Source organism: Oncorhynchus masou, chromosome 6, assembly GCF_036934945.1.
Source record: "Oncorhynchus masou masou isolate Uvic2021 chromosome 6, UVic_Omas_1.1, whole genome shotgun sequence".
Classification (NCBI taxonomy): Eukaryota; Metazoa; Chordata; class Actinopteri; order Salmoniformes; family Salmonidae; genus Oncorhynchus; species Oncorhynchus masou.
In genome coordinates this window covers 50,494,755-50,514,441 of record NC_088217.1, presented here as the reverse complement: position 1 = coordinate 50,514,441, position 19,687 = coordinate 50,494,755, and the positions used below count along the sequence as shown (strand labels likewise).

Sequence of the window (19,687 nt, the reverse complement as noted above, 5' to 3'; positions counted from 1 at the left end):
TATATCTTATTAAAGAGCAGTGATACTATCAAGAGCAGTGTGAGGGTTTCCTATTTTTTCCAACCTTCGTATCCTGATCGCTTCTGGTGGCGCACAGGGACACACACACGACAGCATGTCAGGAGTCTGGTTCCACTTCACGCTATATACAGTTGAAGGGGGAAGTTTACATACACTTAGGTTGGAGTCATTAAAACTCGTTTTTCAACCACTCCACAAATTTCTTGTTAACAAACTACCGTTTTGGCAAGTCGGTTAAGGACATCTACTTCGTGCATGACACAAGTAATCTTTCCAACAATTGTTTACAGACAGATTATTTCACTTATAATTCACTGTATCACAATTCCAGTGGGTCAGAAGTTTACATACACTAAGTTGACAGTGCCTTTAAACAGCTTGGAAAAGTCCAGAAAATCATGTCATGGCTTTAGAAGCTTCTGATAGACTAATTGACATCATTTGAGTCAATTGGAGGTGTACCTGTGGATGTATTTCACAGCCTACCTTCAAACTCAGTGTCTCTTTGCTTGACATCATGGGAAAATCAAAAGAAATCAGCCAAGACCTCATAAAAAAAATAACATAATCTGACAGGCCGCTCAGCAAGGAAGAAGCCACTGCTCCAAAACCACCATAAAAAAGCCAGACTACGGTTTGTAACTGCACATGGGGACAGAGATCATACTTTTTGGAGAAATGTCCTCTGGTCTGATGAAACAAAAATAAAACTGTTTGGCCATAATGACCATCGTTATGTTTGGAGGAAAAAGGGGGTGGCTTGCAAGCCGAAGAACACCATCCCAACCGTGAAGCACAGGGGTGGCAGCATCATGTTGTGGGGGTGCTTTGCTGCAGGAGGGACTGGTGCATTTCATAAAATAGATGGCATCACAAGGAAGGAGAATTATGTGGATATATTGAAGCAAACTCTCAAGTAACCAGTCAGGAAGTTAAAGCTTGGCCGCAAATGGGTCTTCCAAATGGACAATGACCCCAAGTATACTTCCAAAGTTTTAGCAAAATGGCTTAAAGGACAACAAAGTCAAGGTATTGGAGTGGCCATCACAAAGCTCTGACCTCAATCCCATAGAACATTTGTGGGCAGAACTGAAAAAGTGTGTGCGAGCAAGGAGGCCTACAAACCTGACTCAGTTACACCAGCTCTGTCAGGAGGAATGGGACAAAATTCACCCAACTTATTGTGGGAAGCTTGTGGAAGGCTACCGAAATGTTTGACTCAAGTTAAATAATTTAAAGGCAATGCTATCAAATACTAATTGAGTGTATGTAAATTCTGACCCGCTGGGAATGTGATGAAAGAAATAAAAACTGAAATAGATCATTCTCTCTACTATTTTTTACTAGGATTAAATGTCAGGAATTGTGAAAAACTGATTTTAAATGTAGTTGGCTAAGGTGTATGTAAACTTCCGACTTCAACTGTATGAATCCCTAGTGGAGTTGATTCAGAATTGATTCAGCTAATGTCATTCATTTTCTGTTTAGCGCAATAATTTATCATTCGGTGAAATTAAATAGATTAACTGTGACCAGAAATGACCAGAAAATGACTCCCTTCCTCTGTTCTCTCCTTCCTCTGTTCTCTCCTCCCTCTGTTCTCTCCTCCCTATTTTGTCTCCTTCCTCCCTTCTATTCTTCCTCTGTTCTCTCCTCCCTCTGTTCTCTCCTCCCTCTGTTCTCTCCTTCCTCTGTTCTCTCCTCCCTCTGTTCTCTCCTCCCTCTGTTCTCTCCTTCCTCTGTTCTCTCCTTCCTCTGTTCTCTCCTCCCTCTGTTCTCTCCTCCATTTGTTCTCTCCTCCATCTGTTCTCTCCTCCATCTGTTCTCTCCTCCATCTGTTCTCTCCTTCCTCTGTCCTCTCCTTCCTCTGTTCTCTCCTCCCTCTGTTCTATCCTTCCTCTGTTCTCTCCTCCATCTGTTCTCTCCTCCATCTGTTCTCTCCTCTGTTCTCTCCTCCCTCTGTTCTCTCCTCCATCTGTTCTCTCCTCCATCTGTTCTCTCCTTCCATCTGTTCTCTCCTTCCTCTGTTCTCTCCTCCCTCTGTTCTCTCCTCCCTCTGTTCTCTCCTCCCTCTGTTCTCTCCTTCCTCTGTTCTCTCCTTCCTCTGTTCTCTCCTTCCTCTGTTCTCTCCTTCCGCTGTTCTCTCCTTCCTCTGTTCTCTCCTTCCTTTGTTCTCTCCTTTGCCTGTTCTCTCCATCCTCTGTTCTCTCCATCCTCTGTTCTATCCTTCCTCTGTTCTCTCCTCCCTCTGTTCTCTCCTTTGCCTGTTCTCTCCATCCTCTGTTCTCTCCATCCTCTGTTCTCTCCTTCTGTTCTCTCCATCCTCTGTTCTCTCCTTCTGTTCTCTCCTTTGCCTGTTCTCTCCTTCACCTGTTCTCTCCATCCTCTGTTCTCTCCTTCTGTTCTCTCCATCCTCTGTTCTCTCCTTCCCTGTTCTCTCCATCCTTCTGTTCTCTCCACCTTCTGTTCTCTCCATCCTCTGTTCTCTCCTTCTGTTCTCTCCTTCTTTGTTCTCTCCTGTTCTCTCCTTCCTCTGTTCTCTCCACCTTCTGTTCTCTCCATCCTCTGTTCTCTCCACCTTCTGTTCTCTCCATCTTTGTTCTCTCCATCCTCTGTTCTCTCCTTCTGTTCTCTCCATCCTCTGTTCTCTCCTTTGCCTGTTCTCTCCATCCTCTGTTCTCTCCTTTGCCTGTTCTCTCCATCCTCTGTTCTCTCCTTCTGTTCTCTCATTCGCCTGTTCTCTCCATCCTCTGTTCTATCCTTCCTCTGTTCTCTCCTCCCTCTGTTCTCTCCTTTGCCTGTTCTCTCCATCCTCTGTTCTCTCCTTCTGTTCTCTCCTTCGCCTGTTCTCTCCAACCTCTGTTCTCTCCTTCTGTTCTCTCCTTCGCCTGTTCTCTCCTTCACCTGTTCTCTCCATCCTCTGTTCTCTCCTTCTGTTCTCTCCATCCTCTGTTCTCTCCTTCGCCTGTTCTCTCCTTTGCCTGTTCTCTCCTTCCTCTGTTCTCTCCACCTTCTGTTCTCTCCATCCTCTGTTCTCTCCTCCTGTTCTCTCCACCTTCTGTTCTCTCCATCCTCTGTTCTCTCCTTCTGTTCTCTCCATCTTTGTTCTCTCCTTCCTCTGTTCTCTCCACCTTCTGTTCTCTCCATCCTCTGTTCTCTCCACCTTCTGTTCTCTCCATCTTTGTTCTCTCCATCTTTGTTCTCTCCATCCTCTGTCCTCTCGTTCCCCTGTTCTCTCCTTCCTCTCGTTACTCCTGCTCTTTTTCGTTTCCTTTTGCTCTTCAAATTTTTTCCCTTTCTCTCTTGCTCTTTCTCTCCAACCATCTCTCACTTTCTCCATCTCTTTCTTACTCCATCTCGCACTTTCCCTCCATTTCTTTCCCTCTGCCTCGCTCTCTCTCCTCTCTCTCTCACCCTCCATCTCTCTCTGCCTTGTTGCTCATTTTTAAATCTATGAATTTCTGAACATCATTTCGCTGGTTTTTCCTGAGCCTCGGGTGGACATTCTCATTCCATCCCTTCTCTTTTTTCACCTCTTTTGCTCTGCTCCCTCCTGAGTGAGCAGTGGAGATGGGATGTGAGGTGACAGTGTGGTCCAGGAGGTTAGGCCAACAGGGGGATGGGAACGAAGGGCACGATGGGCACACAGGCATGGGGAGGGGAGAGGCGTGGGCACTGCACTACACTGAGCTCACAGGGCACCCCTGCCAAAACGGGCCGGAAGGTCAGTGCCAGTCCAATTTCATTCCCACGCACGGCATGACTACGGGGCACGTTGTGATACAGTACCTTCCCCCTTTAAGGGTCCGTGCTACAGAATTAGCCATGCTGCCTGTCCCTTTAAGAGGCTGTTCTGTGATGCTCGGTGTTACTGTGCCTTCTCCTGTAAGACACCCTGTTGTTAAAATCTATCCTCGACTGTCCATTCAAGAGGCTTGGCTGGTGAAAACAGCAGCACTTTTGCCTTGAGGGCACCTTTGAGGGCAGGACAGACAGAAGGAGAGAGGAGTAGTCTACAGCCTTCCTCCACCACAACGCCCTGCACTCTCTCTCTATCTCCCTCTCCCTCTCTATCTCACTCTCTCTCATACACTCTCTCTCTATCTCCCTCTCCCTCTCTATCTCACTCTCTCTCATACACTCTCTCTATCTCCCTCTCCCTCTCTATCTCACTCTCTCTCATACACTCTCTCTCTATCTCCCTCTCCCTCTCTATCTCACTCTCTCTCATACACTCTCTCTCTATCTCCCTCTATCTCACTCTCTCTCATACACTCTCTCTATCTCCCTCTCCCTATCTCTCTCCCACTCTCTCATACACTCTCTCTCTATCTCCCTCTTTCTCTCTCTCTCATACACTCTCTCTCAATTCAATTCAATTTCAGTTCAATTTAAGGACTTTATTGGCATGGGAAACACATGTTAACATTGCCAAGGAAAGTGAAGTAGATAATAAACAAAAGTGAAATAAACAATCAAAATGAACAGTAAACATTACACTCACAGACGTTCCAAAAGAATAAAGACATCCCTCTTTCTCTCTCTCTCGTTCTCTCATCCCCCCTCAGAGCAGTATGGCTCTATGGCTCCACTCTTCCTGTAGGTTTTAGAGCTCCTCTATGTGTGCATCTCTGCACTGTGTGTGCGTGTGTGTGCGTGTGTGGGTGGGTGGGTGTGTGTGGGTGGGTGTGTGTGTTTACCCTCAATGTGTGAACATGCAGCGTGCAAATGTTCGTGAACTCTAACCTCTAATTCCCTTCAGAGGACATTTGCTGACAACATTACAGAAAATGCACCAACGAAGCTCTAATATAATGAATACAAAACTCTGATCATCAAACGCAGATCTGGTTAGGTATAATGGCGCTTTCACAGTGTCCTGCACATGTGAAGGCGCAGGCGATTTGAGCCAAACAAGCAATGAACTGCTTTGTTAGACAGCCTAATAAAGCAGAATCTCTTTCGTTTTTTTACAAATCACATTTTTCGGGATCAGTTCAAACAGTGAATCTATCATGCTCCGTAACATGGTAGGCTTTTTGAAATATCCAATCTGATTTGGAATATTTTCTCTCTGCTCTCTCTTGGAGGGGGGGGGGGACTCGGCACCGGGTGCATGAAACAAACCAGTCAGAGGGCCTGTGATGGAAATAATTGTCTCCCCTCAACGGTCACCTCTAAAACACTCCCCCTCCTCCTCTCTGGATCTTTCCCTTCAGTCACTCGAATAGCACAACTATCTTCAAGGGCATTTCGTTCCCTTGCAAACCCTCGAACCCTTTAAGAAGATATGAAACTAACCCCTCCAGCATGTTCCTATATGGAAATAACTATTCCCCTCCCAGAATGTCTCCTCTCTGTCAGGTGCGGCAGGAGCATCATCTTACCTCCAGGGCTCTCCTCTTGCTAGTGAGCAGCTTGGCGATGTCTCGTGCCACCCTCTCCACCAGGTCCTTGGGATTGTTCCTCTTGATGTCAAACTGGCTCTTCTTCTCATTGTAAATCTACAAAAGGGAACACAGGAGTCAAAGGTCAGTTCAGAATATCTGTCAGTTGATGAACTGGGTCATAGGAGCCCATGTTTATTTTGAACGTGGCACGAAAACACTGGCCATTGCTATGCTGTCCATTTTCAACATAGTACATACTTGGCAGGTCATTTACTGTAGCTAATAGGACAGAACGGTCCTTTATCGAACAGTGTAACCAAACCAGCTGAGGTTTGTGGGGTAACATCAAGCCAGCCACTAACTACAAACACAAGCTAAATATCCACGATCCATTAGTGGAAAGGGATGACAAATACAATAGGGAGAGACAAAGACGGAGGCTTGTGACCAGAGGTACAGACAGCCAACCAGAAGCCAGAATCATGACAGATGTTTGGCCACACAGAGAGGCTGTGTACAACCTCATGGGCTCTGGCCGAAAAGCAGTGCTACCCTATAGGCTATGGGGATAAAGGATTCCAATTCAGAACCAGACAGAAAACAAAATGCACTTGGGAAGATTATCCTCCTCTCCCAGAATCTTCTGTTTCACCTGACTCAGCCGTCCACAGCAGCAGTCCTGGGTCGGGGCTCTGGCAGGCAGACAGACAAAACAGGCTCTGTGGCCCACAGCAGGCCACATCCCTTGGGTTTAACACTGATCCTGATTGCCCTATAAGACACTGCACTGTTCGTCAACAAGGCACACACTCACACCACAAAACCACCCTCACTATGCGTTGGCGGGTTTGTAGTAGGGACTATTTTGTGAACGCGTTTCATGTCACCTGTTATGTGATTAGGCTATGTACAGTACATGTATGTGTATTATGGAGCAGCCCCATTACCTCCTTCAAGGCCATGTGTGGGAATGTGCTTTACATACACTCTCTTGATTGGTGCATTAATCAAAGTGAAACACAAGCACATAAGTCTGATTTACTTCCTCTGTTACTTCCTGAAAAGGGGTGGACGGGTAATATAGATCTATCGCTGACATGAGCTATTTTTCCGGTGAGATTTACGTGTTTTGCGTGCAGTGATTAGAAGAGGAAAATGCCAGCATCCATCACCCATGATCTATCTTTGTCAGGCTAAAAGGTGGGTGGGCAGAGAGCCAGCCAGTAGCAGTCTCCTCTCCCTCCCCTGGCCCTCATGGAGATGAGCCAAGAACAGGCACCGACCATGCCAACTAAACACTTTAGCTAGATTACCTATAGTGGTCTTGTGTCTGTCCCCTGATAGATTACTGTTAGGTTACAAAGGCAGCCATTTTATGGTCAAGGAGATTTTGTATTGAACCTGGATTTAACCAGAAAGTCCCATTGAGGTCAGAAGAGCTCTTTCCCAAGGAAGATCTGAACATACTGCTCATTCAAGGGTTTTTCTATATTTGTACTATTTGCTACATTGTAGAGTAATAGTGAAGACATCAAAACTAGGAAATAACACATATGGAATCATGTAGTAACCAAAGAAGTTTGAAACAAATCTAAATATATTTTATACTTGAGATTCTTCAAAGTAGCCACCCTTTGCCTTGATGACAGCTTTGCACACTATTGGCATTCTCTCAACCAGATTCATGAGGTAGTCACCTGGAATCCATTTCAATTAACAGGTGTGCATTGTTAAAAGTTAATTTATGGAATGTCCTTACTTTCCTTATTAATGCGTTGGAGCCAATCAGTTGTATTGTAGGGGTGGTATACAGACGACAGCCCTATTTGGTAAAAGACTAAGTCCATATTATGGCAAGAACAGCTCAAATAAGCAAATAGAAATGACAGTCCAGCATTACTTTAAGACATGAAGGTCATTTAATACGGAAAATGTAAAGAACTTTGAAAGTTTCTTAAAGTACAATCGCATAAACCATCCTGCCTATGATGAACCTGGCTCTCATGAGGATCGCAACAGGAAAGGAAGAATCAGAGTTACCTCTGCTGCAGATAAGTTCATTAGAGTTAACTGCACCTCAGATTGCAGCCCAAATAAATGCTTCACAGAGTTCAAGTAACAGACACATCTCAACATCAATTGTTCAGAGGAGACTGCGTGAATCAGGCATTCATTTGTTTCCACCTTTATTTAACCAGGTAAGCTAGTTGAGAACAAGTTCTCATTTGCAATTGCGACCTGGCCAAGACTGCATCCAGTTTGTTGAGTAGAGTGTTGGAGGCTATTTTATAGATGACATCACCGAAGTCGAGGATCGGTAGGATGGTCAGTTTTACGAGGGTGTGTTTGGCAGCATGAGTGAAGGATGCTTTGTTGCGATATAGGAAGCCGATTCTAGATTTAATTTTGGATTGGAGACGCTTAATGTGAGTCTGGAAGGAGAGTTTACAGTCTAACCAGACACCCAGGTATTTGTAGTTGTCCACGTATTCTAAGTCAGAGCCGTCCAGAGTAGTGATGCTGGACGGGCGAGCAGGTGCGGGCAGTGATCGATTGAATAGCATGCTTTTAGTTTTACTTGCATTTAAGAGCAGTTGGAGGCCACGGAAGGAGAGTTGTATGGCATTGAAGCTCATCTGGAGGTTAGTTAACACAGTGTCCAAGGAGGAGCCAGAAGTATACAGAATGGTGTCGTCTGCGTAGAGATGGATCAGAGAATCACCAGCAGCAAGAGCGACATCATTGATGTATACAGAAAAGAGGGTCGGCCCGAGAATTTAATCCCGAACAACAGGCACTCCGATTTGACACACTGAACTATATCAGAGAAGTAGTTGTTAAACCAGGCGAGGCAATCATTTAAGAAACAAAGGCTGTCGAGTCTGCCAATAAGAATGATGTCATTGACAGAGACGAAAGCCTTGACCAGGTCGATGAATACGGCTGCACAGTAATGTCTCTAATCGATGGCGGTTATGATGTCATTTAGAACCTTGAGCGTGGCTGAGGTGCACCCATGACCAGCTCTGAAACCAGATTGCATAGCGGAGAAGGTATGGTGGGATTCAAAATGGTCAGTAATCTGTTTGTTAACTTGGCTTTCGAAGACCTTAGAAAGACAGGGTAGGATAGATATAGGTCTGTAACAGTTTGGGTCTAGAGTGTCTCCCCCTTTTAAGAGGGGGATGATCGTGGCAGTTTTCCAAACTTTGGGAATCTCAGACGATACGAAAGAGAGGTTGAACAGGCTAGTAATAGGGGTTGCAACAATTTCAGCAGATATCTAGGGGTCCGGATTTTGCAGCTCTTTCAGAACATCAGCTATCTGGATTTGGGTAAAGGAGAAATGGTGGGGGCTTTGGCATGTTTTCATGGTCAAATTGCTGCAAAGAAACCACCACTAAAGGACACCAATAATAAGAAGAGACTTGATTGGGCCAAGAAACATGAGCAATGGACATTAGACAGGTGGAAATCTGTCCTTTGGTCTGATGAGTCAAAATTTGAGATTTTTGGTTCCAACCGCCGTGTCTTTGTGAGATGCAGAGTCGGTGAACGGATATTCTCTGCATTTGTGGTTCCCATCGTGAAGCATGGAGGAAGATGTGTGATGGTGTGGGGGTGCTTTGCTGGTGACACTGTCTGTGATTTATTTAGAATTCAAGGCACACTTAACCAGCATGGCTACCACAGGAATCTGCAGCAATACGCCATCCTATCTGGTTTGCGATTAGTGGGACTATCATTTGTTTTTTATAAGGACGATGAACCAACATACCTCCAGGCCTTGTAAGGGCTATTTGACCAAGAAGGAGAGGGATGGAGTGTTGCATCAGATGACCTGGCCTCCACAAATCACCCGATCTCAACCCAATTGAGATGGTTTGGGATGAGTTGAATGACAGCAGAGTGAAGGAAAAGCTGCCAACAAGTGCTCAGTATATGTGGGAACTCCTTCAAGACTGTTGGAAAAGCATTCCTCATTAAGCTGGTTGACAGAATGCCGAGAGTGTGCAAAACTGTCGTCAAGGCAAAGGGTGGCTACTTTGAAGAATATATCAAATAAAATCTGCAATATATTTGGATTTGTTTAACACTTTTTTTGTTACTACATGATTCCATAGGTGTTATTTGATAGTGTTGATGTCTTCACTATTATTCTACAATGTAGAACATAGTAAAAAATAAAGAAAAACCTTTGAATAAGTAGGCGTCTAAACTTTTGACTGGTACTTCAAATACAGACACAGGTTTTCTGTCCTTTATGAAGTTTTAAAACAGACAGGTGTTTCTATTCCCCTGTTTTTTTCTGTTCCCGTGCTTCAAATACCCACCCAGGAGAAGTCATTTGCCTGCACTGTGTAACTCACCAATACACTGACACATACGCACACGCGCGCGCTCGCTCGCACACACGCATGCACACATAAACCCCACAAGTAATTAGCCCCAGTGCAAGATGAGGCAACCCTCACAGCCACAGACCAATAATCAGGTGAGCACGTGTGTTCGCGTGCATGCGTGCGTGCACGCACAGACACGCCATTTGAGAGGAGGGCTTTTCTCAAGGTGGTAGAAGCCATTAGCGGAATCTTATTAAAGCATAAAGCAAGAGCGAAGTTTGCTCTGCTCCATTGACAGACTGCAAACCCCTGGCTCTTTTTAAGTGATGCATTTTCCAAGTCGATTTTAAAAACCATGTCAAATTTGTTTTTAAATCAATATGCATTCCCTTAATGTGCGGCGGTGCTCTGTGGGCCTCTCTCTTCCTCACTGAGATTCATGGGAATCGTACAGCCGCTATTACAGACACAGACTTAACACTCAGATAGTTTGGAGACGTGCTTCAGAATATTAACAAACAAAAAAGTGAATAAGGTCAACCTGCATCAATATCCTTCCAGCTTTTGTATTTTATTCTCTTCTTTTTCACGAGATATATTCATTATAACTGCACTCTTAGAAAACAGATTGTCTTATCTAGAACCTAAAAGTGTTTGGTTTTCACCAGACATAATGGGACCCATCTGTCATGCCCTGATCTGTTTCACCTGTCTTTGTGCTGGTGTCCAACTCCCTCCAGGTGTTACCCATCTTCCCCATTATCTCCTGTGTACTTATACCTGTGTTCTCTGTTTGTCTGTTGCCAGTTCGTCTTGTTTGTTCGAGTCAACCAGCGTTTAGTGGCTCAGCGCCTGCTTTTACTTTTTTCTTCTTTTTTCTTTTCTTGCCCTCCCAGTTTTTGATCTTTGCCTGTCCGGACCCCGAGCCTGCCGACCTGTACCTCTGCCCCCCTCTGGGTTACCGATCCCCGCCTGACCCGACCCTGAGCTCTGGCTTCCGTCCGGTACCGTTACCCGACCTCTTGGTTTTCTGACCCCTGCCTGCCTCGACCTGTCTGTTGCCAGCCCCTGTTAGAAGATGAAACTACTGTTCATTCAACGTGGTCTGCATCTGGGTCTTCCTTCATACCTGATACCATCTTGCCCACAAAGTGGACTCAAGTTTTCCCACAAAGCACCTGGAAGCACCTGGACGATCATCAAGACTTTTGGAAGAATTTTTTTATGGACAGATGAGTCAAAATGATCACTTTTTCTGGACAACATGGGTCCCATTATGCCTGGCGAAAACCAAACGCTGCATTCCCCAGTAAGAACCAACGGTCAAGCAGGGTGGTGGTATTGGGGATGCTTTGCTGCCTAAGGACCTGGACAACTTAATAGAAGGAAGCATGATTCTGCGCTGTATCAGAGAATTCTACAGGAGAACGTCAGGCCATCCGTCTGTGAGCTGAAGCTGAAGCGCAGCTGGGTCATGCAGCAAGACAGTGATCCAAAACACACAATCAAGTCGACATGGAAACGTCTAAAAAGGCAACACATATGACATTTTGTATTGAGAGAATTGAGATGTTGTGACAGGACTTGAAAAGAGCCGTTCAAGCTTGACAGCCCACAAATGTCGCTGAGTTAAAGCGTGGAAGAGTGGGCCAAAATCCCTCCACAGCCATGTGAGAGACTGATCAACAACTACAGGACGTTTGAGTCATTGCAGCTGAGCGTGACACAACCAGTTGTTGAGTGTAAGGGGGGCAATTACTTTTTCACACAGGGGCAGTGGGTGTTACATAACTTTGTTTATCTGATAACATTCAGTATCAAAAATATGCAAAAGTAGAGACAATGAGAAAGGGGGCAAACACGTTTTCACAGAACTGGAGAAACATTTCTACACAGGGTTCTACATGGAACCTGAAATGATTCTATTTGGAGCCAAAGAGTCCTTTGACTGCAGCTAGCACCCTCTTCTGGAAGCCACATACACACAGCATTTTGCACCATGTCGTATGTCTCACTAGACTACTATATCTCTAGCTGAATCGATGGGCACAAACCTGTCTGTGTGTGTGCTTGTAGTGTGCTCCCACTGCAACGCCATGATAACAGCTCCATGGAGACAAACAAAGTAGGATTGTGTTGTATTGTGCTCACAGCTCTGACAGATGCTAGCACCATAGAGAGCTAGATCCAGGTACTGTTCCTCTCTCTCTCTCTCTCCTCTCTCTCTCTCTCTCTCTCTCTCTCTCTCTCTCTCTCTCTCTCTCTCCAACCTCCCATTGGGGGGAGAGAGAGGGAGAGAGAGAGAGGGAGAGAGAGAGAGCGAGAGAGAGAGAGAGAGAGAGAGAGAGAAATATTGCACCCTATTCCCTATGTATACAATGTAGTGCACCCTAAGGGCCCTGGTCAAAAGTAGTGCACTACATAGGGAATCGGCTGCCATTTTAGGAAACTCCATTGGTCATTACAGCCTCCACTAGTGGGTTAGGAGGCTTTTACAAAAATATGATGGGTATTGTGTTGTCAACCATACAGAGTTCTAAACCAGTGGCTGCTGGGAACGTTCATTATAGGTAACAGACGTAAGTGATTGACATCTCGTGGTAATACCGGCTTAAAACGTCGGCAACGAGGAGTCTGAGATGATTGACCACCACTGAAGACCTTTGAGAACAAAAGCCTCAGTGAGATGATGTCTGAGAGCTTTTTAGAGATTGACTTCAGCTAGGAGACACTCGGTTGTAGAAAGACCCACACAACCAGTCTGACTATGACTAGAAAGCTGACGTTGGTTGGATTATACAGTTTTGGAGAGACATATATTTGGACCGGGGAAACGCCAGGCTACAGTTGAGTAAAAATATGACATTTTCAGTTAAGCTAGATATTTGCATTACAGCCCCCTGTGCAGTTTTCATCTGAAATCATACTGACACTCTCAGCAGCATTCATTACTCTTCGATGTAGCCAACCCTAGACGTGACTGGTGATTTATTTTGCGATTTATTCAGAAGAGGAAAATTGAATACTGTTGAAATAGGATGTGTGATCTAGCAGTGGCAGAAACTCAAATAATGAAATGTGTGAATTGGACTGACTTCACGGGGAAAAAAGACCCGGGTATCAGCAATGTGACTGAGTCACGCCTACGATGCCCAGACAGTTTCCTGGGTACGACAGTCATTCACACAGCAGTGGAGGAAACTGGCAGTTGTGGTGGCTCTGCAGTGTGGATAGGGCCAATGGAGCCGGCTGCTCACAGCACTAACATAGGATCCGAGAGAGCGGGCATGCCAATCCATGCCAATATGCTCTCCCTGGCAGTCATGAGAGTGACACACACACACACAAACACACACACACACACACACATAGACATGTGTGGTGCACTCGCACACTGATCATTAGCTATGATAACTAGTTCCTGTGTGCCAAGCTCAGAGTGTGTGAGTGTAAACACACAGATGGGGAAAGAGTGGGGTGGCGGCATTCCAGAGAATCTGTTAAAACATCCTTATGCAATCAGAGAGCCACCGTTTTCTGCTTGTCCAATCACAACTCACCGTCTCTCCCACGTCTGCGACTCCACTCCAGTTCCCTGAATAAGTGTTGCCAAAGCGGCAAAACAATTTCAAACACCTCTGCGTTCACTATCTCAGAAATCACTCAAAAAAACGAAAAAATATTTTTTTTTAAAGAAAGAAAAAAGACAATTATGTTCGCCACCCGCTTTGTTGAAATGAGAGTTGTTTGTTGGGGGATCTCTGCTGGTTTCTCTGGTAGCAGGACTTCTTATCGCTCGGTGAAGTCAGCCACAGTAGAAGGCGCCTGGCTGGTGCCGGCTGAGGGTGACAGAGACAGATGCCGCATCATTAAGGAATATTAGAGGGCTCTGCCGAGCAGACGGAGCCAGCATCCACAGGCCCCGGGAACAGTTCAATAAGAGAGAACACAGGCAGGGGGAACCAACGGTACGGCACGGCTCGGCACGGCTCGGAAGACCCCTGGAGGAGCTCGATAAAACCCAACACACCAGGACCGACAGGACCGATGTCATAGCTCAATAAGACTGAGAGCACAGAACAGTCAGGGGCACCGGCGCTGACTCCAGCTTCCAGAGGAGTTCAGTGAGACGGAGCAGGACAGTTGACTGCTACGGTGGCCCTCATGTGTCCTTCAGAGCGTTCACGTTCTGACGTCGAAGAGAGGAAAACACCCGGCCACATACATTCAATCAATCTTCAATTTAAGATTGTAAATACATGACATAGACACTGAGTGTTCTAACCTTGTGAATCCATGGGAAAGCTGTGATCCCTTATTGATGTCACCTTAAATCCACTTCAATCCGTGTAGATGAAGAGGAGGAGACTGGTTAGAGAGAGATTCTTAAGCCTTGAGACAATTGCGACATGGATAGTGTTTGTGTGCCATTCAGAGGGTGAAAGGGCAAGACAAAGTATTTAAGTGCCTTTGAACGGGGTATGGTGGTAGGTGCCAGGTTTGTGTCAAGAACTGCAGCGCCACTGGGTTTTTCACGCTCAGCCGTTTCCCGTGTGTATCAAGAATGGTCCACCACGCAAAGGACATCCAGCCAACTTGACACAACTGTGGGAAGCGTTGGAGTCAATATCGGCCAGCATCCCCATGGAACGCTTTCGACACCTTGTAGAGTCCATGGGGGTGCAACTCAATATTAATGTTTTGTACAGTCAGTGTACATGCCACAACGCATACACAACCAGCAAGCCACCACTAAAAACAGCACCAAAAAACATACATGGAAATATCACATTGACATAGGCCTATCTGCCAAGGACCAAAACAACTCAACAATTTGACTCAAATGGTCCAAATAAAGAAGTACAACTCAACAGTGATCCAAGCCAGAGTGATCAACTACAAAGCTGGTTCACTGAGTCAAACACACTGAGCATGATGCATTCTGGGCTCTCATCACAGTCTGAATATTTACACACACTAGCCCTGAGGGAGAGGCTTAGATTAGAGACGCAGCAGAGAGAGCGAAAGAGAGAGAGCGAGAGAGAGCGAGAGACAAATAGAGAGAGAGAGACAAAGAGAGAGAGAGAGAGAGATACAGAGAGAGGGGGAGAGAGTGAGAGAGAGAGTGAGAGAGACAGAGAGAGAGAGAGATACAGAGAGAGAGAGAGAGAGAGACACAGAGAGAGAAAGAGAGAGACAAAGAGAGAGAGAGACAGAGAGAGAGAGAGACACAGAGAGAGACACAGAGCGAGAGAGAGAGAGAGACACAGAGAGACACCGAGAGAGAGAGAGAGACACACAGAGAGAGAGAGAGAGATACAGAGAGAGAGACACAGAGAGAGACAGAGAAAGAGAGAGAGAGACACAGAGAGAGACACAGAGAGAGAGAGAGAGAGAGAGAGAGAGAAAGACAAAGAGACAAAGAGAGTCAAAGAGAGAGAGAGAGACAAAGGGAGAGAGACACAGAGAGAGAGAGACACAGAGAGAGAGAGAGACAGAGAGAGAGAGAGAAAGACAGAGAGAGAGAGAGACAAAGAGAGAGAGACAAAGAGAGAGAGAGACAAAGAGAGACCCAGAGAGAGAGACAAAGAGAGAGAGAAAGACAAAGAGAGACAAAGAGAGAGAGAGAGAGAGACAAAGAGAGACAAAGAGAGAGAGAGTAGCCAGAAAGAGAGCGCGGGAGAGAGAAAGCGAGAGAGAGAGAGAGAGAGAGAGAGAGAGAGGGGTAGAGAGAACATGATGCGTAACGTGATCAGAGGGACTGTCAACTAAGATAAAGAACAAAGTAGACAAGTCACAAACACACACACAGCACTATGGCACGCAGTCAGGCATTGGTGTACACAACATTCTGTCCGATCTACCTAGCAGAACCAGGGACAGAGGCACTGCATCCACCTGAATGTCCACACCCATTCACAGGTTGTGTCCATCACCATCACCTGTATGTCTGCCAGCTGGAATTATGCTGCCGCTGAACAAACTCTAACAGTAACTGACTGGTACTGTGCTGATTGTAATGAGTGGAGAGCTCCCTCTACCAAACCTGTCTGAGCTCATTCACACTCACATCGTGGCACCCGTCCAACTCTTCCTTCATACCCTGGCATAGTCCAGCGGCCAATCGGGATTGACTCGAGAGCAGCCAGCTCCTTATAAGGACTGAGTCATCTAGAACAGTTCGACCCCTCATTCAGATCTCATTCATAAGATGATGGTGGACTACAGGAAACAGGAGGACCGGGCACCGCCCCCATTCTCATAGACGGGGCTGTAGTGGAGCAGGTTGAGCAGGCGTCCACATCACCAACTTACTAACAAACTAACTCCACGACAGTATGATTAGCCTCTCTAAAATAACCTGACACCCCCCCCCCCCCCCCCCCCAAGACACAGCCATACAAACACACAGACTGACGAAACGAGGCCAGATGGACTCGGCAAGCAGTCACTTACTGTAACTACTCCCATTAATGATCCCCTTTCAGCAGAATCAAACGGTCATAGAGAAGTAACATACAGTGTTCAACTAAACAAACTCCCCCCACGGCCAGCCAGCGTGCCCGTTTCTGCTCCCAGACATACACACTATAACCGCCTTATTGTGAGAGAGTCGAGAGAGAGAAGGAATGAGAGAGAGAGAGAGAGAGAGAGAGAAATAGAGAGAGAAATAGAGAGAGAGAGTAGCCAGAGAGAGAGAGAGAGAGAGAGAGAGAGAGAGAGAGAGAGATAGATAGATGATAGATAGATAGATAGATAGATAGATAGATAGATAGAGAGTTGAGAGAAAGAATGAGATAGAGAGAGAGAGTCGAGAGAGAGAAAGAATGAGATAGAGAGAGAGAAATAGAGAGAGTAGACAGAGAGAGAGAAGTGAGGAATGTGGATCAGCACTCCTCTCCTACATGCTTTCTCAGGGTATTGGTCTTTCAGACAGATATAAACTACACTCTTTTTTATTTACTTGCTGATGTTACTGAATAGTTTTGTTCATCCAATAGATTCTCTCAAATAGACAGCAACAAAACATTCTCTCTATATTTCTTATACCCCCCCCCCCCACCCACCGCTCTCTCTCAGCCTCCCACTCTTCATCTTTCTCTCTCGCTTATTCCCTCGCCCAACCCTGCATATCATTTCGAAAGCAGCACATATGCTGTCATTCTAATGGTTCAGCCAGAAACCATATCCAACACACAATCATACCACTTTCATCTTCCATCCCATCACATTAGCCCACAGCGGCGGCAGAGTGGTGAAGCCGACAGGCGGCCTCTAGTGTCCGTGCGTATGTGTGTGTTTGTGCACGTGTGCTTCCGTATCAGGGCTGTGCTAGCCCTGCTGAGGAGGAGACATGACCCCCCCCCCCCCCCCCTGCTGGGGAGGGGAGGGGAGGGGGGGGCTCTCTGCTTGGCGTCTCCTTCACTTCCTCCTCATCTCCCTAATTACTACTCCACTTCCACACCTCTGGTGGCACCTGTCCATCACCCTGACCGAATTCTCGCATCACAACACCGCTGCTATCGCCGTAACAAGCCTCGCTCATCACTCGCTTCCTCTATCACTCTGCGGACTTTCCTCCTGTCTTCGCCGTCTCACCTGACCTCCCGGCTTCTCGGTCCTCCGCTGCACCTGTCAAACTAAGTGCCCGAAACTGATGCCCTATCTTGCATTTCAGACAATGTATCCGCACATAAGGTCATTCTAATGCTGGGACAGTGTAATTGGGTTGACACCACCGCTAAATGAATTGACTGGCTCATCTAGATACACTGTGTATATATTGTATCTTATCTGACTGGCTTCTGACCTGGCTGTCATGATCTGTTCTTCGTGACCAAGGCTGCCTGTCTGAAACGGAACGCTATTCCCTATATAGTCCCTATGGGCCCCGGTGGTCAAATGTAGGACACTAAATGGTAATAGGACGTGGTTTCAGACGCAGCCCCGTAACCTGTCTTTCTGTTGTTATTTTCAACCGACAGTACGCCTGATCTCTCTCCTCTCTGAGTTCCCATCCTGGGCCTTCTTGGTAACCGTCGCACCCCCCTCTCTGCAAATTAAAGTAGCAGTAATCCATAATCTCCCTAGTAAATTCCCTTCTGATAAAAAAAAAACCCATCAGGAAATACAAAATAAGTAATGAGATGAAAGTAAGCCGTTTACATCGATGGCAATGACAAAATCAAATGGATGGGCTGAATTTTTGGGGGGCCGTGGATTTTCGTGGTGGAATATTGGGAGGGTGGTCTGTAGGGCAATGTTATGTAAACTGAGCTGGGGGGGAATAGAGAGGTTAGGGTGATTCATAGTCTCACACTCCAGGCCCCAAAATGCTTAAAACTACATATTACACATTCATATGCATATTAGACATTCACATTATCATCATGTATTTAGGTTATGTTAAATTATAGCTGGCTAATATGTGTCATTTTAGTCCACGAGTAACGGCTATGAGTATAGAACCCCCCCCAAAAATATTTTTTTGTTCATATAATACATTCCTTGTTGAGTAGAGCTTTGACAACATAACTCTAGCACCCACCTGAGTGACAGTCGGGATGACAGCCATTTTGTGCTGCCGCTGACACACTCTGCCCAAATCTCAGTGTCCACAAAGAAGAGGGAGAGAAGGGACATTTCAGAGACAATTTAACTCACAGCGCGGATTACTTTCCAAAACACCCCAGATTGAACAATTAACCCTATGCCTTTCAATAAGTCAGACGGGGATTTTGACTGACTCAGAAACTCACTTTCACCTCCCATTGGGGAGAGAGAGAGAGAGAGAGAGAGAGAGAGAGAGAGAGAGAGAGAGAGAGAGAGAGAGAGAGAGAGAGAGAGAGAGAGAGAGAGAGAGAGAGAGAGAGAGAGAGAGAGAGAGAGAGAGAGAGAGAGAGAGAGAGAGAGAGAGAGAGAGAGAGAGAGACAGCCTTCTACTGTAGTGTCCTGTAGGCGTGCCCCTTGGTTATACCCCTCCTCCGCCTCCCTTCCCCTCCACCCTTCCCCCAGACTGTCAGTGCGTGTGGCTGTCTGCTGGGGCTGATAGAGAGCAGCAAGTCATTACACACAGAGCAGGGCCTAATTACACCACACTGGCTCCCCATGTAACCTGCCAAACAGGGTCACTGCTCTTAAAAGTGATGGCATTACGGGACCAGCCACACAGACCAGGCCCGGGAGATAAGGAGCTAGCCCTGAATAACACGCCATGCTAATGTGTGCGCAGCATGTGTGCACGGCCATTGTATGTGTGTAGACTACGTTGTTGTCCGGTCTAAGGGTCAGAAGAGATACGCTGTAAAACCTTCCTATAGAGATGTCCACCATCACAAACCCCTTGTTCTCTAGCCGCCCCCTGCCTGCCAATGGCAGAGTGACACAGTGAAGTTCACACTGAGAGGAGATAATGCCTCCATATTGAACATGGGGCCACTTTTACACCTTGCCAGACAGTCCCCCTCAAAATGGACTGTTTCCATGGAAACCTGGCACTTAATGACCATTAACAGAAAACGACATGAAAAAGAGAGAGAATGAGAGAGTCAGAAAAAGAGAGTGAGACAGAGGGAGATCCTGTGGAACAAAGGAAACAATTTAGCATCGGAGGACAGCGTGAAGCCTGATTATGTCGTCAGTGTAAATGATCATGAATTTCCCTTTGTCCAGCTGGGCCAGATTAATGCTGCTTACCCACTCGCTGTTGAGAGAAGATTTAACCACTCCACTAGGCACCCCCGCAACAACCCCCATGCTCTGTCAATAACACTGCACCCGGACTGCACCAACTGAGATATGGGGGGGGCGGACATGCCCCTCAGTCGTATAACCAGCATCAATACTCCCTTTTTCATTAAAGACAATTTGCACGCTGAACTCCATCCAGTCGAATCGTGAAACAGCCAAACAATAATGCAACCATCCACAACA

The 19,687-nt window shown here is 46.2% G+C and overlaps 1 protein-coding gene across 3 annotated transcripts in view; it reads right to left on the bottom strand.

Annotated features, from left to right (window-relative positions):
• Positions 1–19,687, bottom strand: part of LOC135542224 (voltage-dependent calcium channel subunit alpha-2/delta-2-like) — a 261,612-nt gene that overhangs the window by 200,297 nt on the left and 41,628 nt on the right. For all 3 annotated transcript variants that reach the window (XM_064969028.1, XM_064969026.1, XM_064969027.1), the window contains exon 3: positions 5,409–5,525. In XM_064969028.1, the coding sequence (XP_064825100.1) occupies positions 5,409–5,525 (117 nt within the window). The remainder of the gene's footprint in view (positions 1–5,408; positions 5,526–19,687) is intronic.